Below are 25,407 nucleotides of genomic sequence, written 5' to 3' on the forward strand. Positions count from 1 at the left end.
TTTTGTGCAGTGAACCAGTGAATTTCATTTTATTGCTTCCAACAAGAGTGAATTGGTGCTTTCCACCAAGGGTCCCACCGTGTAAGGCTTTTGGTCTGTAACATCTGGCTGTGTACAAAATCCCTGACCTCAAAACCAAGCGCCTGGCACTGTTCTGCAGCAGCACTTTGGTGAGCTGGGCTTTACTGCGTGCCCTGTGTGAGCCAGAGCATCATCCCTCCACAGACCAGGAAAATCCGCTCCGAGCCCTCAAATCCCATTAACAAATGATTGTACAAACAACGTGACCCAGACGCACTGCCCCGGGCCGGGGGCCGCAGCGAAGCCCAGGCAAAGCCCAGCTCCCCCCGGGCTCCCCTCACACAGCTCCCGGGTTCGGAGCCCGGGGTGCACGTGGTGCAGCACAGGATGACTCCGGGGTTTCCTCCTGGTGCTTACTGCGTGCTCCTCAGTACCACAGACAGCTGAGGGCGAGAGCTTTAGAAAGGAGTTTGTACAGAACCAATATGGAATTAAATGGAAAAGAGGTACCAGTTTGATACCAAAGTGAAAGGGAAAAGAAAAGAGGAGACATGAACTATGAGCACTGTCAGGAGGCAGCAGTGACTCCTCCCTGGCAGGCTGAGATGCTTCTCAGGGCTTTATCTGTGCTTGGCACAAGTGAGTGGCTGGAGGGAGGCCAGCAAGTTACATCCTCTCCCATCAGCACAAGACAAAGCCAAAACCTTTAAAGACAAACACTGGCCTTTAACATAACACCAAGAACAGAGACAACAACCTAGAGCACTGGATCAACACCTGAGAGGCTCCGACGATCTCAACACCATCCACAAAGCCTTCCAAAAATACCATTCCTTGTGCTTCAGGAGATCGGGAGGAGGAAGGATGTCTGGGTCCAGCTGGGCCTAAGCCTTGTGCTTCTTGACAGGCGGCTCCCCCTCCTTCCCCAGCCACTGCTGCAGGATTCCTGCGCTGGTCTTCTTGGGCGAAGGGCTGAACTGACTTGTCCCCTTGGGCAAATCGTTTTCTTTCCTCTGGGAAGAGCCCTCCTGGGAGTTCTTCAACCAGCCCAGCATCACTTGGCTGCTGGGGGCGGCTTTGGCCTCCTGGAGAGATAAAAGGCAGTGGGAGAGATGTCAGAAACACGGCAGGAGCTGGTCCAGGGTGGGATGTGGAGGCTGGAGCGTCGGCCCTGCTGCCATCAGCCACATCTGCAGGAGGTTCCCCGGCTGCTGGGAACAGTCTTGTTGCAAGCCCCATTTCACATGGAATTTGCCTCATTTGGCAAAGAAACCCTGGCACGGGGTGACAGTTTATTTCTGGAAAGGAGGGAAGCGAATCTATCCAGGGCTCTACACTCCAGCATGGAGCACAGGCAAGCCCTGCACACGCCTGCTCAGGGACGTCACCATGGCCAAGCTGTCCCCTGCCACCACCCACCTTCTTGGCTGCCAGCTCGATGGGTGCCAAACACTCAGGCGCGTTGTTGCGGATGCTGTTGACAAAGGTGGACACCGGGTGGAAAACGATGTTCTCGATGGGCTGGATGAGTTTAACCGCTTCTTGGGTTGGCACTTCAGCAAAGTCGAGCCATTTCCTGATAGCTTCGTCCCCGTCCAGGATGGCTGGCATCCTAGGGGATGAGACAGTCAAATATGGCAGAGCAGGGTGGCAAAAGCCAGGCTTGTAAGCTAGGAAGGAGCCGGCAGCTCAGGGGAGACAGGGAAAACCAAAGCAGCAGCATGCTCTTCCACAAGGCAGAGCACACATTGGCTTCACCCAGGTAACTGCATTGCTGGGAGAGGCAGAGGGTTGACTGCCAGGCCCCGGTCAGTTGGAGAGAGATCCAGCTCCAGAGTGATGCAACTGCAACCACTGGGACTGGCCAGCCCTTGGTCAGGGTAAGCATTACTGAGCAACAACTAAAACATCAGTGTGCCATCAGCGTTGTTCTCAGGCTAAAGTCAAAAACACAGCCCTGCACCAGCTACTGAGGAGGAGAAAAATAACTGCTACAGCTGAAGCCAGGACATATGGAAAGGGCATCAGCTGGTGATCCCAAAGGAGCTGGTGAGGTTGTATTTTTCTCCCAGGACATCAGGAGGAGGCAGGGCTCCCTGCCTGCTGCCGGACCGGTGTTAGGCACAGCCTCCTCCCCTGCCCTGCAGCCCCTCTTGCCCCCTCTCACTTGCCTGTGGTGGATGAAGCTCAGGTCCTTGGAGGCATCCACGGTGATGATGGTGTAGGTGTACAGTGCTTCTCCTCCCGCTGGCGGCTCCCAGCAGTCAAAGATCCCGGCCATGGTGAGCAACCTCCACCCTCTCCATTCCTCGTCTCCCTCCTTCTCCTGAGCCTGCAGGAACGAGGTCCCATCACCCATCAGTGCCAACGCATGGGAAGCCAAAGCACCACAGACCGGCCAGTGCTGTGGCAGGTCAACAGACCTAAGTGATGAACTGAGCTCATTTGAGGGCTTCCAGGAGCCCTTCTACTGATTCGAGGTAACTCCAGGAGAGGAACCAGGAGCCTTATTGCCCCACAGGAGAACCGGCTCCTCCTGTACTTCCGAACACCCGTCTGCCAGCTCCGCAAACAAAGAGGTAGCGAAACTCCCAGCCCGGTCCCCTGAGACACACGTCACCCCCCCATGCAAATCACAGCAGTGGGGTGCACTGAGCGTGACGGTGGTGCTGCTGCAGCTCCTCTCCCAGCCCGGGACCACTGCCCGCACAGGGACACCACCGAGCCCCAGCAGAGACACCCACGGATGGGCCCGGCGGAGGGAAGGGGCTTTTCCCGGGGCAGCAGGAGGGAGCAGGGCTCAGAGCTGGGTGCGAGCGTGCGGATGTGGCGGGGGATTCCGTACCACAGTGTCCTTGGTCTGGGGGAAGTGGATGAAATACGGCTGCTTCCCCCCGCTCTGCTGTTGCCACTCGTAGAAGCCGTCTGCCAGGACCACGCAGCGCTTGCCCTTGAGCAGAGCACCCTGGGGGCAAAGCACAAGGGTGAGCAGTGGCACTGGGCAGGCTGGGAGGGAGGACGGGGTCCCAGCCCAGCCGCTGCCTCATGGGCTCCCCCAAACACCTCCTCCAGCGCTGTGATCAAAGATGTTTCACCAGCAGCTTCAGTTCTTCTATTTCAATACGATCCCAGTACAGGGACTCACCCCCTGCGCAGATGGCAGTCGGTGACTGGTACTCGCCAGGAAGATGCTCCAGCTCTGGTTTTGCTGACTACAAGATCTCTCCAAGCTGGACACAAAGCCAGCAGCAGCTCACCTTGTAGGAGGCCTTGTTCAGCATGGTGTCGCTGCGGCAGTTGGAGGTGTTAAACGGCATTTTGGAGGGGTCGTCCTTTTTGAACCAGGAGGGAACCAGGCCCCAGCGCATGTCCATGAGGACCCGCTCGGAGGAGTCGGCATCCTTGTGAAGGAGACAGAGGAATACCCTGGGTCAGAGCCACGTCACGGGGACCACGAGCATCCCCACAGCCCGAGAGGGGCTTCATGGAGCCCTGTGGAAGCAGCTTCTCCCCCCCTGTGCAGAAATAGCCACTTGTTAGAACCCTTTGCATATTGTTAATGGCTTTCCTGTAAGAATTAATGCTCAGCAGAAAGCACAACAGGGATAAATAACAGCCAAGTGCCTCGGTGAGGCTCGCCCCACCGCTCCCTGGAGGCATGAATGTGGTTTGCCTTCTGGACACGCAAACGGCCGTGTGGGGCTGGCATTAGGGTCCTCAGCGCTCCCCTCTTCACAGTGAGCATCCCAGGGGTGCAAACCTCACCTTCATTTGAATAACGTGATTTCTGCTGGCCTGGGTCCCTGTCACCCCTGTGCTTTGCACATCACCTGCCCTCAGACAATGGTTGCGGCTTTCACTTCCCCCCAGATCGCTCTTGCTTTCTGCCCGCAGCGCATGGCTGGGGAGCAAGGCCCAAAGAACGGATGCAGATAAACACATATACACACTATATACTATAGGTGCATGTGTATAGGGACAGGTATGTCTTGTGGAGGCTTCCAGAGCCTCCCACAGCTCAGGAGTGGAAAAAGGGGCACCTCACACTGTGCCTGCATCCTTCAACATGGTCAGAGGCAAGCGGGTCTCTGCTGGTGACCGGTGTCACACTCCCAGCCCCACGTTCCTCTGCTCCAGGAGCTTGTTGTCTGCTTAAGGGAGATCATAGAATCATCACCGAATGGTTTGGGCTGAAGGGACCTTAAAGCTCATCCAGTTGCACCACCTGCCACAGGCAGGGACACCTTCCACTAGAGCAGGTTGCTCCAAGCCCCTGTGTCCAACCTGGCCTTGAACACTGCCAGGGATGGGGGACCCCAAAGCAGGGCAGGAGGGATGCCTGGATCAGGGGGGTTCGATTCAGCGCACCCAGCTTTGCCCCACTGAGCACGGAAGAGCTGCAGCTCACCGGGCACCCTCTCATGTGGAAACCAAGCGAGATGCACCAACAGCCGTTGTCGTGGTTTAAGCCCAGCCGGTAACTCAGAACCACGCAGCTGCTCACTCACGGGGAGGAGAATGGAAGGAATGTAAACCCCACGAGTTGAGACAAGAACAGTCCCGTAACTAAGGTATAATACAAAACCACTACTGCTACCACCGATAATAATAATGATAAGGGAAATAACAAGGGGAGAGGATACAATTGCTCACCACCCGCCGACCGATACCCAGCCCGACCCGAGCAGTGATCTGGGCCTTCCGGGTTAACTCCCCCCAGTTTCTATCCCGGGCATGACGTGCCATGGTATGGAATACCCCTTTGGCCAGTTTGGGTCAGGTGTCCTGTCTCTGCTTCCTACCATCTTCCTGTGCCCCTCCTCCCTGGCAGAGCATGAGACTGAAAAGTCCTTGATCGGAGTAAACATTACTTAGCAACAACTAAAACATCGCTGTGTTATCAGCGTTGTTCTCGGGCTAAAGCCAAAAACACAGAACTGCACCAGCTACTAAGAAGGAGAAAAACAACTGTTAGAGCTGAACCCAGGAGAGCCATAGCGGCTGGGGAGGGTCTGGAGAGGCTGAAATTAGTTGGGACACGGTCACCAGCCCAGTACTGCTATTTACAGAGCTGAGCTGAGGGGGTTTGTCTCTGCTCTCCCCCACCTGTGACCCGCACACACTCGGCAGTGCTGTGAAATGAAAAAGCCCTAGAAACGCAGAGTAAACCCAGCCGAGCACTTACAGACACTGGGGGAAATTCTGCCACAGTTAATCACTTATATATGAATTTTGGAGAAAACAGAACACTGCTGGAAGTGTGGTACCAATTCCGGCCCCCTGCCCCCCACCTTAGGAGCACGTAGATACCAAGAAGAGATACCTTTGCAATCAGAAAGTTCAACACAAGCCACATACACTGAGCAAAGAGAAGCCAAACAAGCCAATAATTCTTTACAGAAGTAACATATACCTTATCTACAGTCTGGGAATTCTCCCCTGTGAGGGTGCTGAGGCGCTGGCACAGGGTGCCCAGAGAAGCTGTGGCTGCCCCATCCCTGGCAGTGTTCAAGGCCAGGTTGGACACAGGGGCTTGGAGCAACCTGCTCTAGTGGAAGGTGTCCCTGCCCGTGGCAGGGGGTTGGGACTGGATGAGCTTTAAGGTCCCTTCAGCCCAAACCACTCCACGGTTCTATGGCCGCAGTTCACCGCGGGTACCCCCCGCCCCGCCCCAGCCCGGCCAACCTCGCGCTATCCCGCAGGATGCGCAGCGGCCGCGGCGCCTTGTCTCGGTTTGGAAGGAGGGGAGGAAGGGCTGTACCTGCTGGAGGTGCCGGCGGGACAGCAGCACCGGGCCGCTGGACTGCGGGCCCTTGTTGTACGAGGGCTGGTACCGCTCCGCGCGGATCCACTCGGGCTCCCGCCGCCTGCCCCGCCGGTCGCGATAGGCGCAGGCCCGGCGGAGGTTGTCGGCGCCCAGGGAGCAGGCGGTGCGGCCGCACATCCCGCCGGAACGGAGCGGAACCGGGCGCAGCGGCTCAATAGGGCCGCGGCCGGGCTCCGCCCCGCGGGGAGGTGGCTGCGGGAGGGCTGGGAGCGGCTCCGCCTCCCGGAGACAGGCCGGGAGCTGCGACACAGCCCGGGCTGGAGCAGCTCTGCCCTGGAGCCAGGCCGAGAGAGCTGGGCTGGGGCAGCCTGGAGAAGAGAAGGCTCCTGAAGGGGAGACCTTAGAGCAGCTCCAGTGCGTAAAGGGGCTCCAGGAAACCTGGAGAGGGGCTTTGGACAAGGGCCTGTAGGGACAGGCCAAGGGGAATGGCTTTAACCTGCCAGAGGGGAGATTGAGATGAGCTCTGAGGCAGAAGCTCTTCCCTGTGAGGGTGCTGAGGCGCTGGCACAGGGTGCCCAGAGAAGCTGTGGCTGCCCCATCTCTGGCAGTGTTCAAAGCCAGGTTGGACACAGGGGCTTGGAGCAACCTGCTCTAGTGGAAGGTGTCCCTGCCCGTGGCAGGGGTTGGAACTGGATGAGCTTTAAGGTCCCTTCAACCCAAACCAGTCTGGGATTCTGTGAGATGCATTTATTTAATGACATCAAATGGCCGGGAGGCGGCTGTGACAGCCCCGTGTTGCCTCTCCTCCCAGGCTTTGTGAGACCCTCCCGTGCCAGGACAAAGCACACCATAAAGCCAGAGCTTTAAAAACACCGTTATTTTATAGAGAGCCTCGATGCAGCCGCGCTGCCTCGAACACAAGAGCTGCTGCAGGGACTGTGATCCCTGTGCTGCTGCCAGAGATAGAATCGATGCCTGTGGGGGTTCAGTGTCAGGACAGTCCTGGAAGAGCAGCTTTATCCGACCGAGGCCATGATCACGTCCACCGGGAGCTCCTCTGCGCTGCGGGCAGTGACCTGCATCGTCACCGTGTCCGTCAGGACAAGCCGGGACCGGACCAGGAGGTCATGGCCCCCCCGGAACACACCTGGGAGGGACAGCGGGAGGGAGAGGGTGAGCAGGAGGGGCCCTGGGAGCCTGAACATGAACACTGCTGCTTCCCCCAGGCAGCCCGACTAATCCCAGCAGGGGAGACCCCTGAGCAGCGCTTCCCTCTCTCATTATAGTGGACCTGGGACTCCTCCTGCTGTGAAACTCAAAGCAAAGTATGAAATGAACTAACTCCAGCTGATAAGAGACCCAGGCACTCCCCCGTGACCAACAGTCACTCATCCCAGAGCTCCAGTACCCTCCATGCTGCTGGGCAGGGTGCTGTGCTCCCTGGCCCAGGCTCACTCCAAACCAGGATGCCACAGATCATAAAGACAGCATATTCCACCTGGCTGGGGCTGATCCCAACACCCTCCCTGATCCCAACCCCTGCTCTATGCTTCCAGAGGCAGAAACCACAGCAGGACAAGACTCCAACTCCCACCCGGAGCCGGTGGGCTCCCTCAGAAGCTCCCGCCCTGACTCACTCCAGGCAGCTCTGTGTGCCTGGAGCAGTGTGACCCCCCCTGCGCACTGCTCCCCAGCCCACAGGTACCTGCCAGGTACAGCGTGTGGGAGTTCTTGTTATCCGGCACTTTGTCCGAGCGCTCGCAGGGCTGCATCCCCAGGAACTTCACGATGTTGCTAACGGCCTCTGTGAAGAAAACAGGCTCCACGTCACAGGTATCTTTGAGAGAGAGTATCTTATCTTAGAGAGCACCTAGGGGTGACCCGAACCCTCCCTACACATCTGGGTTCACGTTCCTTGTCCTGAAGGACATCTAGCGCTGGCCAGTACCGTGTTTTTGGAGGCAAAGGCAGCACTAACCCCACCACCACCACACAGCAGTTCTGTATCTGATGCAGCAAAAGTGCAACAGAACAAAGTGGTGAATGAGTCAGACCAGGAGGAAGCAGAATGCAGCTGGGTGCACCTTCCTGCACAGCACGCTTGCTTCTCTACGGTGGATGCAGAAGGAATGAGACATCTTGCAGGAGACACAGGTCTTCAGGAGGGATTGGAAAGGCCTCAGGGAAGGTCTGTCTGCCTGGGACGGCAGAGTGCAAGATGCTCTCTTGCCTCCCACAATCCAGCCTGGTCCCCACAGGCCCCAGAATACCCTTTTGGGTTTTTGAGGCCTGAACTAACTCATTATCACAGTAACTGCAGCTCTGCATTGAACAGCTTGTGAAGGGATTTACCCCAGCAGCCTTCCTGTGAGAGACGTGAGGAACATTAAGAGCTGTGCTGGGCTCACCCCCTTACCTTCCAGGGTTTTAATAGCAGACAAAGTAAAAGTCTCTTCCTTTTCATACTCATCTCCCACTTCATCCCAGGCTGCTCCAAAGTTTGGCTTCAGAACTCGTTGGATGTGATCAGCCACCGTGACCTCCAGGTCTTCAAGCTGGTGGTGGAAGGGGTTCAAGTGAAACATGGTTGTTCTTAACCCTGCTCTCTCCAGAGTGAACTTTAGACCAGACTCCCCGAGACTGGGTGGATGTAGGAGACAGGCTCCACACACAGACATGTCAGAGCAAGCCCTGTCCTTCTGCCTGGCTTGAGCAAACCCTGCTTGGCCCGGGATTTCCCAGGTTTACAAAGCCAGTCCCCGTGCTGAGCAGAGGCCTTGGCCTGACACAGATCAAAGTACAGAGAAAAGCCCAAAACAGAGTTAAAAACCCCAAAAGCTAAGAAACAGCTGCTTGTGCTCACACAGACACAGCGTTTGTTTCCCTGGAATGCATTAAGCTTATAAATTGCTTTCCTGGCTTATTGTTTTGTAGGCTGAAGTACAGTGAGGCAGTGGGAGATGCCTGCCCTGCTCTGACACTGCGTGCTGGGCTGGCTGCTGTGACTGCAGCTGCGCCGGGCAGCGCCAGGCTGCTCCCTCCAGAGCACGTACCGAGGGGCTCTCGGTGCAGAGCGCGCCAGGCACCCCCCGCATTCATCCCAGCAGCCACTGCAGGGGAGGGAGAACCTCCTCCTGGCTCGAGCTGAAACACGTGGAAGACTGTGTTTAAGTACCACTCGAACACCCTAGTGACTGGCGGGAAGCAGAGAGGGGTTAACTCTGCACGTTCCATTGGGAAAACCCTCCCCGCGCTGTGACTCACTGCACAGCAGTGCCTCTGATCACACTGCAGCAGGAAACACACAGAAAACAGCCCCTGGAGCTAACAGGCAAGCTGAGGTTGTGCCACAACATTCCTCCCTTTCCCAAGGGTGAGCACCACCCTCTGTGAGTCAGTCCCAGTTTCTGACCAAGCACAAGTTCAGCTTCTTCCTTTGTAGTAAACCAGCCCACCTGGAAATGGCAAAGCCTGGAGGAGAGGTGTTTCGGCAGCATCGGGGTGGCGGGGGGGGAGGTGGAGAGAAAGCCCCATCTGCCCCAGAGCAAGAACAAGGATGACAATCTCCTAGTATCAGGCAAGCCACTAGGAGTCAACTGTGCCACCAGGAGAGCAACTCAGAAGTAAAGATGTCCAACAGCCCTTTTCCTCCACAAACCTGACTGTGCAACTGCTAGATCCCCCAGGGCAGAGTCAGCCCAACCCGGAGGACACACCACGGCCTCCCAAAACAGGCATCCCGCACAGTCAGGATACTCCAAATGAGCAAACCCACATCTGCACCCTGGGACAGACATTATGGAGGCAGCAAGAACCTCTTCATGCGATGCTGCCCACATCACTGCTTGCAGGGATCACACAGCCCCTGACAGTGGCAGTAGTTTTGATGACCAGGTTCATGCCCAGCTCCTTACCACATACTCATCCTCGTAGCCCTCGTCGTCGGTCTCACCCGTGTTTGGATCACAGTCCTTGACAGTGAACTTCATCATGCAGCTGAAGGTACAGGCCACTGGAGGTGGGGAGACAAAGGCAAAGCTCAGTTATCACCAGACCCGTGCTCCCCTGCGGCACAGCGGGGCTGGGAGATTTGGGGAGCTGGGTTCTCCCCATCACTATCAGCAGCACAGGCTTAGCCAGTGACCCAGAGGGCTCTCCAATGGTTTCTGGCTCTCCAGGACAAGGTATTTATTTGTAATATTAAGGCCAGCAAACTGTGACAAAACCAGGCTCAATGATGGCTGTTCAAGACTCAGATCAAGTGCTGCTACTGATGAACCTAAAGTTGTGTTGGGAATACTAAACATGTCCCACCAGTGCCTCCTGGAGAGGCAAGATCCTTATCCAGGGATGGCTGCTGCACCTCTGACATGAAAGCAGCTTGCACTGCACACAGCAGCTGATGAGCAGCAGAGAAGAGGAAGCCATGACTCGTGCCCCCAGAGATGGGCACTGCTGAGTGACCAGCAGCAACACAGAGGTGAGCAGTCCCAGGACACAAACCAGGGAGACCAAAGCACTGGCAAGGCCTGGTTCATGTTCTGGCCAGTGACAAATGAGGGGATGTTCAGTGTGAACAGACATCCCTGGAATTCCAGCAGTTTGTCTGAAATACCCCTTTGCTACTCAGAGCCTCTGGGCACCTGCAGCACTCTACAAGTACCAGGCTCCCCACACACTAACACAAATAACAGACAAGCTAAAAGATGTGCCAGGATGCACAGGAGATAACTCAGCAGAGAGCTGAACACTCATCTGCCATCTCCCACAGCCTGACTTGATAGCACTGCAGCACAAGGGAAGCAGGAGAGGAGAAGGAAGGCCTGACAGCCCCTGGCAGCAAGGAGAAGTCATGCTCAACATCACTCAGGGCTGCACCCACACACAGGCTATAAATATCTGGCTCAGATGCAAGGTAGAGCATGTGGGGGTGAGCAATAGGGTACGCTTGATTCGGGGATGTCAGGCGAGCAGAGAGGGCAAACTGCTCACCTGCTGTTGGATCCTCCTCAGACAGAGCCACCAGCGTGTAGCAGGTCCCCGGCTGGTTGTACACCAGGGTTTTGGCAGGGACGTAGCCAATGACCTCATAGCCCTCCGTCGGCTCCATCTGCACAGTGACATTCTCCAGGATCTGGTCGTTCAGGGTGTTGGTGCAGTCAAACTGAAGAGGGAAGGGGAGAGCAGCACAGCTTGCTGCGGTTCTGACACTCACTTCAGGCAGTGGGAGCATGGTGCCAGCTCCTGAACCCCAGCTCTCTGTCTGAGCAGCACACCCCACATCAGCACACAGGGCTCCTGGGCCGGCTTAGCCACAGAGCAACTGACTGACAACTGCTCCTTTAAATGCTTTAGGGGAGAAACTAAAACCACGCAGGGGACTCCAGTGCTCCAGCAAACTTTCTAAAGGAAGCAACACAGGGTGAGCTGATCCAACAAACTATGCAGTGCTGCTCTCTGCAACCCAGGCAGGAGCACGGATTCAGTGAGGGCAGGGAGGTGTCAGCTTCTGCCTGTTTCCGTTCACCAGCTGGCTGGAGCTTTATCCTCTAAGTGTACTTTGTCCTTTCTCCCTGGAGGGTAATTCCCAGGTTAACTCTTTGCTGTATGGCAATGGGTGCTGTGCTGCCTATATCTTCTCACTTGATGCTACAGGGACACAGTGCCCCACAGCAGATGATCCTTTGCACAGCTCAAACCAGGGGCAGTTTCAGCAAGTTTAAACTTGCTGATTAGACTTTGTTCTGGCTGCAGTGACACGCCACTTAACCTCATGCAACTGCATCTGGTGGATGGACAACAGAAACAAAGATCAGCCCCTGCAAGGACTGTGTAAGCAGTTCTGAGCTCCTGAGGAAGGAGCTGGCTAAGGACAAGACTCTGCTGCTCACAGCTGTGCAGGACTCACTGTGCCTCCATCTCCCCAAGGCCCAGGCAAAGATGCTGGCACATCACTCCTAACGTCTCACATGTAGCAGCAGGGACATACAGACAGGGCCAAGAAGCACCAGCACTACACAGGCTAAACCAAAACATAGGGATGAAGAGCTCTCCCCCTCCACGTCCCTTTCTTGGGTGCCCTTTCCAGCCTCTCGGGTACAGAAAGCTTCATTCTTATGCCCAAAACACATGCGTGGGGACCGTGAGGAAAAAACACAGCTCCCCTTGTCCACTGCTCAGTGAGAACAGCCCCATCTAGTGCTTGATCTGACAGTACCTGTAAGCACCATCCAGCCACACACACTCCTCGGTTCATTTTTTCTAGGGCTCAGCACCCTGGATGAGAAACTAAGGACTCCCCATCGTAGTGACAGGCTTTGAACACAGATATCCCTGAGCTGCTTCTTCCCAGTGGAGCTTTTAGCCAGGCAGGGGCTTGGTTTCAAGCATCTTGCGGCACCGCACGCCAGAGCCACCCACCTGGAACACCATGTGGCTGACAAAGGTGTGCTTGGTGCAGCGAACCACGTACTCCGTCTCCAGCTCTGTCAGGGCAACAGGCTCTGGGGAGGACTTGAAGAGTGGGCCCAGGCCCCGGAACTCTGGGATTGCCCCCAGTTGCTCTGAAAGAGAGAACATGGAAACCATTGCCTTCCCCAACCCACAGGAGGGTCTCAGCAGCTTCAAAGCCTGTGTTTAAGCTGCCAGAAGCTGCTGCAGCAAGGAACTATCCATCAGACATCCATAAACCTTCACCAGGGACTTAAAATAAGGCAGAATCATCCCTTGCCCACATCTATTGCAAGACAAAGAACACGACTGCAGGCACCCCCGCCTCCAGGAGTGAACAGTTGACTTACAGTGGGGACTTTAAGTCACTCTGAAAGGAGCTGGGAAGGAGGCAGAGGGGCTGAGGCAGGCTCAGCACGAGGGGGCTGAGGCATAGGAGAGGCCTTGCATCAGTTTACCTTGGAATATTTCTTGCCGTGTTGCTGCCACCTTCTCTGGCTGTTTGACCACAGCAACAGGGGCATTTTCTGAAAAAGAACACATTTATCTATAATAAACAAACAACCCCAGAAGATTTGCAGGTGAAGACTAAGAAGCAACTGAATCAGGAAACAGACCAATGTCTGGAGATGGATTTGGCTGAGGAAAGGAAGAGAGCCCATCTCTCATCTTGCTAGGGACTAGACACCCACATTTCACTTCCTAAACCCCTTTAGAACTGCAGCAGCTCCAGTGAGGATTACCAACTATTACTATTATTAGCAGTTGGACTAAACTGAAACACTAATGTGGGAGCAACCACATTTGCTGGCCTCAGTCTTTACAGAAGATGTAATCCCACAACATTCAAACAGGATGGAGCTCAGCAGTTCCTAGCGAGCCCAATGCAGTCTGTTGTCTGAGGGCTGGAGTGCAAGGGAGTTACTAGCAGGCTGTACCAGCATTCAGGGACTGCTCCTCACCTGCCCTTTGCTCGATGACAGGAGCTGTTGCCAAAGGAACGGATTTCAAGTCAAAGGGTTTCTCGGAGGGCTCCAGGGTGTACTGGTGCAGAGCCCTCTCCAGGCCAGGGATGGACACCATCAACCCTGCAGACAGAACCCACAGGTCACCAAAACCACAGACACTGCCAGCTGTGTCACCTCTTACACCAGGGAAGAGGTGCAGCCCTGTTTTGAGGAGTTCCTGCATTACCATTCAGGATGTAGCCAGCATTGAGGGCTTTCTGCTTCTGCTCCAGAACATTCAGGTAGAAGGTGGCTCTGTCTCTCACTTCGTTGTCATCATCCATCACACACCTGAGGGGAAAGTAGAAAACTTCCTTCAATGCAAGGCAGCAGAGCCCACATGAATGAATCCAGGTGACTAAGTCACTTTACAGGGCCAGAGAGAACATGCCACAGGAAACAACCATCAATCTACTAGAACAGCAATCATTTGCCACACGTGGCTTCATTTCACTTTGCTGTGCTGAATGCAGCAGTGATCCCATCCCAGGTACCCACTGCACCTTCTCAGATCCACAGCTGGAAGAGACTAGACATGCATGGGGATGCTAACAAGCTCTCAAATGAACAAGGGTTTTTACCCAGGATGTTGAGAAACTCTGAGGTACAACTCACCGTTTCAGTAAAACCAAGATACTGGGTAACATCTCCTCATTCTGGGCTCCAAACTTGGCCAGGGCACTTACAGCACCTGCAGCACAAGTCATGAAAACAGGTTTAAGAAAGCAAAGAAATCAGCTGGAGTTTCCTGGCCTTGATCAAATGTCATGTCAGAGGTACTAGCACTGGTAACGCATTACTGTGACTAGGAAGAGGCAGGTGTATGACAGCAAAGTGCCTGCAAACCTCCCTGTCTGGTTTCAGAGTCACTGCATCTCCCTCCCCACTCAGCTGCAGGCCACCTCTTCCATCACCACTGCTGTGTAAAAAGATCTGCTCAGGACTAGAGCAAATCACAGTCCTCAAATCAGAGGATTCACATACTGCATTTCCCTAAGGCCCATCACTGGGCTGACAGCTTTCCCGTCTGCCTCTCACCTGCCCGCACTTCCTCATGCTCCAGGACAACCCTGTTGTAGATGAAGCGGATGTATTTGGAGGGGTTGTTGGTTTTGGGCCCTTCCTGCCCCAGGAGGTGCAGGATACGTGTGGCCAGCACCGTGAACTCGCAGTCCTCGATGAACTCGCAGAGGTGAGACAGGCCTGTCTCCTTGCTCTCCGAGTTCTCCTCAATGATGCTGATGATGCAGTCCACGATGGCTCGCTTGTACTCAAAGCCACCCTAAGGAGCAAGAGGGAACTGCTCAGCTGGAAATCTCAGAAGTATTTGAAAGACTGAACTAGGCAGCCAGGAAAGCATTTCCTTCAATAGGTGCCTCACGCTCAGTGCTGCTAATCTGTGTTTGACAGAAGTAATGTTGCCCCACTTCTGACCCCATTTACACCCAGAGGTGCATTCAGCTAATATTCAAGCTCTCCTGCCAGCTCCTGTCAGAATAGCTGCAGTGAAGAAAAACAAGTCCTAATCAGGGTAAAAGAAACCATCCACCCGATACCTCCTTCAAAATCCTCTGCTGCTACAATCAGTGCATAAAAACAGCCATATGGGAGGAGAAAAAACCACCAGACATCTGAGGATGAATCACGAGAGAAATATATTAAGGATCATACCTGCCACTGCAGGACCCAGCAAACAGCCCCAGCAGTGTGGGAAGACAGGCAAGCAATCCCTCCCAGGCACAACCCTACCCCAGCGTGTGTTAATGCTCAGTTATCTTCAGACAGTGTTTACCAGTGTCTTCAACACACACCAGGGGATTAAACTGCACACTGTCCTCTGCCAATCACAGTGCTGGGCATTGGGGGATCTTTCTGGAGCTATTTTGGATTTAAAAAAGCTTTAAAACAGAATGGTTTGAACTGAGGAGCCACGTTCAGAATGATACCATCCACCCACAGAAAATCTGGGAAAGGAGAATGGTGCATTTTTCACAGGAGCAAACGAGATGCTCCGGTTTGCTCCCAAACAAGAGGCTGTAATTGGCAGAAGTGATGTCAGAGCAGGCAGTGGTGCCAGCTGTGCTCCAGGCACGTTAGCTGGGGTAGAGACAGCCTCAGCAAACCTCTGCAAAGCTGCCTTTCTGCCATTTATGTCTGACTGAATGCAGAGAATGGTTGTAGGTCCTCGTGATCCCTCCACAGCCACAGCACAGAGAACAGAAGTGCTCCCATGTCATCAATAAATAGGTTGCTTTCAGATCTTTGTGCACAAGACAAAACTTCTTGGAATTTGCTGTCAAAGTATAAAAGAAAGCTGGTTCAGATGTGGAACAGACACGGGCTGCCAACAGATCTGCTGCTGCCTGCATTTGCTTTGAGAGTTAATAACCCCCAGAAAAATCAAAGAATGAAACCCATAGTACAGCTATGCCTGTGCACAGGACCATGGTGCACAGCTGGCCACTGCTGCCAGTTAGCTGCAAGCCTTTAGAGAGGCTCTTGTTGAGTGCTGTGCCGTAAAAGCTGGGCTCTCAGAGCGCCCCTGTGCACTCCTGCAGTTCACACACACAAACCAGGAGCACAAAGCAGTTGTCCTGCACACGTACCTCTTCCCGAAGCATAGTGAAGAGGAAGTTCATGAGGACGGCGTGCTTGCGAGGGTACTTCTGGCACAGCGCGTTGATGGCCTGCACCACTACCACCTGCAGCAAAGGGGGGCAAGGGAACAGGGATTCTGTCTCGCCAGGCAGGAAAACACAGTTGAATTGTGTCAGTTTTGTGCTCGTCCCCAGCCTGGAAATGATGGCTTTGCCTTGTCTTATGCAACAAATGCAATCCCAGGGGGTAAAATCCTAGGGACTGGAAGAGATTGACCTGTATGCACAGGGCAGCCCCTAGCAAAAGCCCACACCCACAGGAAAGAAGAAAAAGAGATTTAATTCTCAAAGGGTTTTCCCCAGAAAAGAGCATGTGACTCTGGAGCTGGACGCTGTGTGACCGAGGCACGGCTTAGGCCGACAGCCTCACATTCCTTCTCTTCCCTGCAAACACTCTGCAGCTCCTGGCAGCAGCTCCATGCACGTTCCAGTGTGCACAAACATGGACAAGGACTAAGGGGCTTCTTCAGGAATCTGCGAGTCCCTCCTCCTGCCTTACCTTGAATTCATCTGAGATCTCTGACATGAAAGAGGAGATCTGCTTCATGAGCCGGTCAATGCTGCTCTCGCTGCCAGTCTTCAGGAGCGTGGTGATGGCCAGGGTGGCAATGCTGCGGTTGGAGTCCGTCACAAGGTTCTCCAGGTCCAGGTTACAGGCAGTCACAGCGGATGGGTGCTTCATGGCAACCTAGAGCGGAGAAGGAAGAGTGGAAATCACTCAATAGATGCAAAAGGCCCAGCTGGCAAAACCCACCAAGTGTCTACAGGCTTTCACTCCTTGCTGGAAAATAAATGCTACAGACTGTACGCGAGGATCGTCTCAGACAAACAACAACTAATCTGAGGTTAAAAGTAACCCGCTATTTCTTCCTGCAGAACTGCATCTCTTCTGCAAGAGAAGCAATAGTAATAAACAACCTTTTACTATTTTTAACTTGTTCTCCTCTACATATTACGAAAAGAAAGCTCTGAACTTCCCACAAAAACTGAGCGAGCCTCGCTGTGCAGAACAGCTCAGTGGGCGGAAGCACAGCAGTTACAGACACTGACAGTCTGTCTATTTCTTCTTTAGAGCTTATGGGGTCAAAGGAAAAGCTGCAGCAAAGATTGCCACAGAGCCCGCAAGAAGCAGCATCAAGGCTTGATCCCTGTTTTACAAGGAGCTCCTTCACCACGGGAAGCTCAGAAGGGAAAGCAGTAACACGTAAGACCAGTGACACACTCAGAGAGCCCGGTGACAGTGATTGCCTTTTCCTCCCCATCTCCTTCTGTAAAGTGTTCTTTGAGGCTTTATTCCACTCAAAAAGCAATGACATGTACGGCTGCAGCTTCCACAAAATCATCTCAGAATCTGCCCCCCTTTCTCCTCGAGTTCTGCACCTCCCTGCACATGGGAACCTGTCACAGCTCCTACCTTGTTGAGGGTTCGGACGGCCGCGTACCTCAGTGCTGCTTTGGGGGAGCTGCAGAACAGCTGCAGAACTGCAAGGTGGGAAAACCAACAAAGACAGACATTTAGGCAATCTAGTACTGACAAGTGCCTCATACCTAAAGCAAGAGCTTCAACAAAGAGACAGCTGCAAGCACGAGACAACTAGAAGCACGCTTAAGAAGCAATTGGGAATTCACCAGCTTCCTTCCCATTGTCCCCTTTGCCACAAATCCCTGCCGACAACTCACTCTTACACACCTCCCTCTGTTCCCAGTGCTGCTGTCCTTTGCAGGATAGACAATTCCATCACCTTGTCATCTTTGATCAGTTTGAACCTCCATTCCCACGCAAACCCTCTCCAGGGCTGGCCCATGAAGGGCACCCTCCTGGTGCAGAGAGGTGACACACAGCCTCCTCCCTGCCAACAGTCCCAGCTCAGGAGAACCTCTGGACTGCACTGAGCAGGGAAGGCAGGACCCTAAGACCTTGGTTTCTTGCACAGTTACTGATTTATCGGTTAGAATTCAGCCCCGTTTCAAGACCCCTCCAGTAACCCACACTTGAACACACCAGGCAAATACCTTTTTGCAAGCACACAGGAGCAAAGCTATTCACACACACCACAGGCTCTCAGCAGCAGCATAAAGCAACAAAGGGTTGGCAGCATTACAAGCCTGAAACTGCACAAGGTCCTTGTTTTTTGAGGCCATCTGGAGGTGTCACCACTGCAGACCCACAGCCCCTCACCCTGAGCACCGCATTACCCGAAGACAGCCGGGAGCCAGCTCTTTGGCCGTGCAGTTGGGCAGGTTCACGATGGCCGATGCAGCTTCATAGACCCACCATCTCGGTGCTTGTTCCTCAGGCAGCTCTCGATGAAATCAAACAGGGGCTGTCACGCTAGGGGACAAAAGCCCCACAAGAATGAGTTAAACCAAAGGTGCTAACAAAGGACCCCAGCAGCAACACCCAGGTCCCGGAGCCTGTGGTAAAAGCAGCCACAAATCCACTATCCCTGGATTTTGCACTGTCGTTATAGACACACTTGCATCATGCTGGGGCTGGAAGTCAGGCTGCCTTTGGAAAAGTACCCTCTGCCTTACAGGCTCAGGGGATCTCCCTCATGCCTCACACACGAGAGCTGACTGTTTGCACACACAAGTCTTATCCTCCAGGAAGCCACGCTGCTTACATGGCAGCCAAATAATTACAGAAGACAGAAGAAAATGAGACAGAATATCTCACTAAGAACAGCTACACAAAACAGTCCCAAAGAGACGAGAAAGTGTTTTGATGTGCAAGCACACAGACAAGACTCACAGAAGCCATCTCATAACAACCATGAAGGCATCCGTATAATAATAATAGAGTAGAAGCCGCATCCTTTAGAAAGACATAACTAATTGCCCTCATGAGATGGCCAAGTGAGCCCGCAAGAGGAGATGGAAGCAGGACCGAGGGAATTCCCCAGCAGGGCAAAGGAGGCCCCTCACCTGCCGGCCTCCTCCTCCGCAGCTTGCTGGCTACTCGAATCATCATGCAGTAGGCGAAGGGTGACTTGAGGCCGTGGCGCGTGAACTTGCTGAGCATCTTGTTGACGGCCAGGCGGTCGTTCTTGCGCACGTGGTACAGCAAGCCCAGAGCGTGGTACTGCACAGGGAAAGAGACTGTCACAACCCCACGGCGTGCTCTGCCCCTTCATCCTCTCTGCTACGCAGAGGTGCCTGCTGAGCTCTACAGTTTGCCTCCACTCCCCACCGATGCTTGCATTCCCTGCGTGGGTGGAGGGTCTCCTACCTGCACCATGATGTTGTCACTGGAAGCTGCCTCCTGAGCCTCATTCACCCAGCGTTTCACCACATCGTAACTGGTCTTCAGCAGGTGCTGGGGGGAGACAAAGCCACAGACAACCCATGGGAAAAGGACAGAGGAAGAGTTGGGAATCACAGCTCACAGCAAGAAGCAATGGGCCTTCCCCCATGAGGGTGCTGCTGGCAGCACCTTATAGAAGAGTGAGGGATCAGCATGCAGAGACCTGGCCATTATGGCTGTGGCCTCAAGAGGCTCATGATCTCCCACAAAGCCAGCACCAGTCCCTCGGTTCACAAAGAGAGGAGCAGCAACAATGACACCCTGAAACTCCCAACATCCCCAGTCCCAACACAGCCGACCACTTCCCAGCTTGGGTGCCCCTGCGGCCCGCCCTGCAGGGAGTACATACCAGGGAGGACACCAGAGCAGAGCTGGATACGCTTGGCACTTTGTCCACGATGGCCTGCTTCATGTAGCGCTCAATGGCCTGCAACATGGTGCTCTGCAGGGAGAAGGGAAACCACAGCTGAGAGAGAAAAGCCATTGGGAGCGTGAAAGGGGAGATGCAAAGGCATGAAAAGCAGAGTGGGGGTGGGATGGGGGAAGTAGGGAAAGTGAAGGGCCCAGGTCTGCCCCAAGGGAACAGCAGCACTTACATCAGTGATCTGACAGAGCGCTCTCACAGCAGGGCCTCGGTAGTTGTCATCCTTCCCAGTCATGTCTTTGGTCAAGCTGGTTGGAAACAGGAAGCTCTCAGAGCTGCACTCCCGAGCCAGCAGCTCGCAGGGCTCGCACAGCGCACACGGAGCAGCAGGCAGCCAGCACCACAGCTCAGTGCCAAGCAGGCAGCTCGGGAAGGAGGAAAGATCAGCACTCGGGTTCCAAGCCCAGCAGCAGGCTTGTGGGCTCCTGAGCTCCAAGCAAGGCCAGAGCACATACACATACCCACGAGGCATTTGCCTTCCTTACTGAAGGCTCATTCCTGCCCTTTCCCCAGGGTCCTGGTCAGTGTGAGACCATGTGTGAGGGGATGGGAGTTCATCACATCACAGCACTTGGCTCACACCCTCGGGCTCCTGTCTCCCCACACCAGCCTTTCCGTGGGATTATCAGCAATTCAGGAACAACTCACAGGGAATTTTGCTCCCTGGTGAAGCTGCATCCTGTGCTGCTCGAGGAGCAGTAAACCCTTGTCTACCTGCGGAAAGCCTTGGGATTTCTGCCAGAAATCTTCACAAAGCTTCAAGGCATTCAGACAGAGAAGTCAGAGTTAATGAAACAGCCTTTGGCAAAGGGGACAAAACATCAGTGCTGCTGTATCATGTAACCAAAAGAGACAATCCAAACACGTGTGGGCATGGGATGTGGGGACACAGCACATCTCACGTGCATCACTAGGAGCTCAGTGTCTGTATTTTAATGGCCTCTTTTGAAAGAAATTTTTTTCCCCACCAAGGGCATTCCCTGTCCTCACCCTGCTTAGGGACAAGTTACCTGCAAGAGGTTGGACAGGCACTACCGGAGGACACGTGAATACAACAGTAAGAAAAGTGAAGTGACTGACCTGCTGGTAACAATGATCACATCTTCTGCAATCGAAGACATCTCTTTGATAGTCAAGTAACACATCCTGCGAAGAGTTGGCTGACAAGGAAAGAAGGAAAACAGACATCAGCTGAGAGGATCCCAGATAGTAAGGGATCTCAGTTTTCCCTGCTTCCATGATTTTATTGTGAAGATCAAGAACCTAATACCTTCAGAGAGCCGCAGCGCCTGTGTGTAAAACATGTACAAACCCTGTATTGATTAACAAACACCTCTTCCTCATCCTACTCTTCCCACTCAGATCAGGTAGCTCCAGGCAGGATGGAAATGCTGATTGTATAAAAACACACATCTCTAGGCTGAAAAAGACACTGTTGACAGCTTGTCCCACCAGGCAAATACAGCAGAAAACAAAAAGCAGACTTACATCATTGGACTGAAACAGCTTGGTCATAGCAAAGAAGGATTCGGTAGCTTCCATGACACCAAGGTGCTCCCCCTAGAAGAAGTTTGGAAGAAAGGAAGGAAATCCCAGTTATCATAACCAGCTTTGGGCCTGCTGCATGTGTCTCTATAGGTGTAGATTCTATAGGTGTGGATTCTCTCTCCTTTACCTGGTTTATGAGATACAGGATCTTGGTGAGGATATGAGCACATTTTCGTGGGTTTATGGGAGTCTCATTAAACACTCGTGCCTGGAAACAAAGCACAGACAAAGCTGTTGGCACCAGCGCCCCTTGCAAACACCGTCCTTCCTGTCTGGTCTTGGCCACTGATACAAACACCACAAGGTATGGCAAGATCCTTAATGACTTTGGATCAGATTCCCCTTAATTCCTCTTACACAGCTGCGCCTACAGCCTGGAATCACAAATCCAAGTGCAATTAAGGCTTAAAGGCCAAATCCTCATCACACTTTCCCTCCCACCAGTCTGGCCTGTGTGCTAGCTCTGGCTGCGCGAAAGATGCACAGGAGCCAGCACCATTCACAACATCACAAGCAAACAGACACCACAAACAGCAGGGTCTGGGGATTGGGAAGCTCACCTGCTGTTGAGCACAAAGGCATTTCTTCAGAGCAGATTCAGATTTCTCAGTAACCACTCATACCCTACTCGTTAACTTTGTCATCTACAAGACACTTGGGGCGTTCAAGGCCAGTTTCCCAACCTTCCTGGTTTAGGGTGAGCTTTCCCAGGTAAGTTTACTCATTTCATCACGAGTTACAGTTCACAGGTTCTAATTTGTTACAGAGACCATTCCTGCCTCCTCCCTTCCCTCCAACAATAAACAAGAATGAATGGGAGCACTGCCCATTTCTTTCAGCAGGACTGTACAAACCCCCCTCCCTTGCTGAAGCTCTCCAGTGACTGACTCAAGAGAGACTCCGTTCACAAAGGGGTGCACAAGGGAGATCTCCTGCAGGTTTACCTCTTGCAGCACTGCACTCTTCTCCAGGTGCTGGAACGGGTTGGAGCCCCCACCTACAAAACAGAGAAAGACTCTTTCCAGGGACAGCGCTATGGGAAAGCAGCTTTCTAACCATGCCCATGCTTTAAAAACAGAGTGAGCATTTTGGGATAACTTTCTTCATGAACACCAAGCAACCAGAGCTCCCTCTTTGAAGTCCTATTGATTGGAAGTCTTCACAGCAGTTACGGGAGGCAGAGCAAACAGGACACTCTTTGATTTGCCATCCCCTACTAGCCATGAGACAGGCAGACTGATCAGCTGCAAAGTAACTGCTCCACTGCTACCCCCAAAGACCTATGTGCAGCCCTGGGCTGGGGCTTGCTGATATTAGAGCATCAATAAGGCAGGCCTAGAAACAAAAGCTCAGCAAGAAGAGGCATAACTTGCCAGACTGGCGAGCCAGGAGGGCTTTAGCCCTCCCTTACAGACCAACCAGGAAGTCAACAGTAAAGTATTTTTGGCTCCATCTCTAATGAGGAGAACAAGACAATGGACTAGAGAGCCTGGACCCAGAGTAACTTCCATTGTTCCACTTAACATAATAAATGCTATTAAATAATTAACCCCCTCACAAATTAAGGACAAGATATTCAAAGGGGAAAGCACTATCACCCTGCACGGTCTCTATCAGCTTGGCTCCTAAGCCTCTGGAGCTGTGAGCTGCAGCTCTTCAGAAGCTGCCAGTTATTGATAAGCAGGTTTTAATTAGTACCCGTGTTCCGCCTGGCCCTGGGACAAACACAGCCATTTCCAGCACTGCTCCAACATTAAACAAGCCTGATCTGCTGGAGAACAAGGACACAGCTCCTGGGCCTAGCTCTGACCTGACCCGGGCCTGAAGCATCCTACACCGGTGCCAGGAGCCTTTGTAAGAGTGAGGCTTACACTGGAATGTAACACATCTGCACTCTGGCTCCTTCCCAGGTCATAAACCGCCCTCCTCTGGCTCAGGAGAAGTCTGCAAATGCAGCCAGGAGCTGAACAAAGCACAGACACTTACATGGTGCTCAGGAGAGAAGACAACAAGGGGAAGGACAAAACCAATGGATCTAGTGCTAACAAGAACCAGATCTAGTACGAACATGTGAACATGCTCCCAAAACCTGCCCAGCAGCACAGCATTTCCCATGGCCCAGCACGTCCGTGATCCTTAAATCAGGCATGAACAACAGAGCATCACCTCATCACCTGTCACAGCACTGAGGAGCTTGAAATACACAGCACGTGAGGTCTCGGTCCTCACAAGCACCCGGTGTCAGAGCACTCTTCCATCAGGGGAGGAGGACGCCGGGAAGCAGAGGCCGTGTTCAGTCACCTCGTACCGGGTGTCTAACAACACCTTACACTGGTCTGCAGAGGAACAGCCACTGACCGAGCAAGGGCCTCGGGGCAACTGTATGCCCAAAATAACATCTCCAAGAGCATTGCTGAGAGCCAGGGGAAGCAGCTCATCCACGGCTACATGAACCAGACACAAAGAGCAAAGACACAGAAGCCAATTAAGCGGACATTCACCTCAACAAGAAGACTGTCCTGTTAACCCTGACGTGGAAAGAACAGGGATATAAGGCCTGTAAATTAGGGGATGATGTGCTCCATCTAACACCAAGAATGACAAGCACTCAGGCTATACATTTTGGACATATACACAATCCACAGGAGAAAGGCAGGCACAGTAAATGCTAAGCAACTTCATTTGAGACAGAAGAAATAGGATAAGAAGTAAATCATAGAATCCCAGGCTGGTTTGTGTTGAAGGGACCTTAAAGCTCACCCAGCTCCAACCCCCTGCCCTGGGCAGGGACACCTTCCACTAGAGCAGGTTGCTCAACAAAATGCAACAGCGAGTTAAAGCACAGAAGCTGCAGTGGCAGAAGGAAGGAGAGCTTTGTGAGCATTTGGTATGAACAAAATCAACAAGAGTCAGCACCATAAACCAAGGAAGTGCATCTCCTGCAGGCCTTGGGCAGACAACACCAGCACCTTGAAGTGTGTGGCAGGTACAGATGAAGAACACACCCAAAACAAAAGCCAAGAGCAATTCCCCTCCAACAACGGCCCCACGAAATTCTCCACTTATCAAGATGTGACCAAGGGCTTTGGACAAGGGAAACAACAGCAAAGCCTTTAGTGCTCAAATAAAAAGCAAGCACGGTCCCACGGAACAATCACCAGGATTTACACCCAATCTGTTTGCTTCAGGATGCACTGATCTGTCACACAGAACAAGGTGTGCAGACAGCTTCACAGCGAGATGAAAAGCACCAGGCACAACCATGAAAGTAAACACTGTCATATCCAGCCTCGACTCCACCTGAATTACACACCCCATAAAACATCAGCCTCCTCCTTACTACTCAAGCCTGAAGTACTGGAGGTCAAGCAACTACTCTGTGTTTCCTCCACTGCTCTCAGCCCTTCGCTCCACCAAAGGCAGCAGTGACCTTGTTGTGTGTGCCAGAAATACAAACCGGATTCTACTCTGCTTCAGCGCCTGCTTTGCGAGTTGGGCAACTGTGAACAGGGCTAAAACACTCCACGATTATTCTCGGGCTCCACACTGGGGGACACAGCAGGTAACCTCGGCGTGCTGTGCCACTGCAGCTGGCTTAGCCTCCGCCTGCAGCAGCGGGAGCGTGGCAGCAGCCCCTCATTGCCACAGGGGAGGGTCTCCCCTCGCAGCCCCTCATTGCCACAGGGGGGGGTCTCCCCTCGCAGCCCCTCATTGCCACAGGGGGGGGTCTCCCCTCGCAGCCCCTCATTGCCACAGGGGGGGTCTCCCCTCGCAACCCCTCATTGCCACAGGGGGGGGTCTCCCCTCGCAGCCCCCCATTGCCGCAGAGGGGGTCTCCCCTCGCAGCCCCCACTGCCGCAGGGGGTGTCACCCCTCGCAGCCCGGCTCCCCCCGCGCCCCCTCACCCGACTCCTCGTCCTTCTTGTCGAACTTCTTCAGCATGGTGCTGCCGCGCGGCCCCCCCGACCCGAGCACCCGCACTCCCGGTCCCGGAGCCGCCGCCCGCCCCTTCCTGCCCGCCCCTTCCTGCCAGCCTGTCACCGGAGGCGCACTGCGCAGCCGCGGGGGACGTGGCTCCGGGCGAGCCGCGGCGGAGTCATTGATAGGAGGAGAGGGCGGGGCCGACTGGGAAGGGCGCGGTCTGATTGGCAGAGAGGCGGGGGCGGGGCTAGGGGGGGAGCGCCGGGATTGGTGGGGGGCACCGGTACCGGGGCACACCGGTACTGGGG

General features: G+C 53.9%; 2 protein-coding genes and 1 long non-coding RNA gene across 3 annotated transcripts; 1 reads left to right on the plus strand and 2 right to left on the minus strand.

Annotated features, from left to right (window-relative positions):
• Positions 1–6,017, minus strand: HMCES (5-hydroxymethylcytosine binding, ES cell specific). The gene is made up of 6 exons (XM_030501960.2): positions 5,783–6,017; positions 3,279–3,422; positions 2,867–2,986; positions 2,193–2,353; positions 1,441–1,633; positions 1–1,106 (listed from the first exon to the last, which is right to left on the minus strand). The coding sequence occupies exons 1-6, from the start codon at positions 5,963–5,965 to the stop codon at positions 906–908; spliced, it is 1,002 nt and encodes a 333-aa protein (XP_030357820.1). The 5' UTR covers positions 5,966–6,017; the 3' UTR covers positions 1–905.
• On the plus strand, positions 2,423–9,622 carry LOC115614724. Its single transcript, XR_003993825.1, has 3 exons — positions 2,423–2,434; positions 4,370–4,373; positions 9,313–9,622. It is a non-coding gene; the product is annotated as an uncharacterized LOC115614724 (long non-coding RNA).
• On the minus strand, positions 6,651–25,201 carry COPG1 (COPI coat complex subunit gamma 1). Its single transcript, XM_030501963.1, is given in 26 exon segments — positions 6,651–6,935; positions 7,494–7,592; positions 8,205–8,343; positions 9,703–9,800; positions 10,781–10,952; positions 12,209–12,351; positions 12,697–12,765; positions 13,201–13,326; positions 13,433–13,536; positions 13,861–13,936; positions 14,284–14,527; positions 15,852–15,947; positions 16,402–16,590; positions 17,317–17,384; positions 17,576–17,581; positions 18,107–18,182; positions 18,185–18,234; positions 18,828–18,984; positions 19,132–19,218; positions 19,556–19,648; positions 19,803–19,878; positions 20,711–20,790; positions 21,119–21,190; positions 21,306–21,386; positions 22,123–22,175; positions 25,084–25,201. Coding segments are annotated over 26 exon segments (2,622 nt in total). The 5' UTR covers positions 25,121–25,201; the 3' UTR covers positions 6,651–6,804.
• Positions 25,202–25,407: the final 206 nt, after the last annotated feature.

The sequence above is a fragment of the Strigops habroptila genome, chromosome 11, assembly GCF_004027225.2.
Source record: "Strigops habroptila isolate Jane chromosome 11, bStrHab1.2.pri, whole genome shotgun sequence".
Taxonomy (NCBI): domain Eukaryota; kingdom Metazoa; phylum Chordata; class Aves; order Psittaciformes; family Psittacidae; genus Strigops; species Strigops habroptila.

Bases quoted from the DNA above. Each gene is read 5' to 3' on its own strand.
- HMCES (XM_030501960.2), bottom strand. From the start codon at position 5,965: ATGTGCGGCCGCACCGCCTGCTCCCTGGGCGCCGACAACCTCCGCCGG. The intron at 3,423-5,782 runs GTACAGCCCTTC...CTCCTTCACAAG, and splicing joins CCCGCCGGCACCTCCAGCAG to GATGCCGACTCCTCCGAGCG. The intron at 1,634-2,192 runs GCAAGTGAGAGG...CTCATCCCCTAG, and splicing joins CTGAGCTTCATCCACCACAG to GATGCCAGCCATCCTGGACG.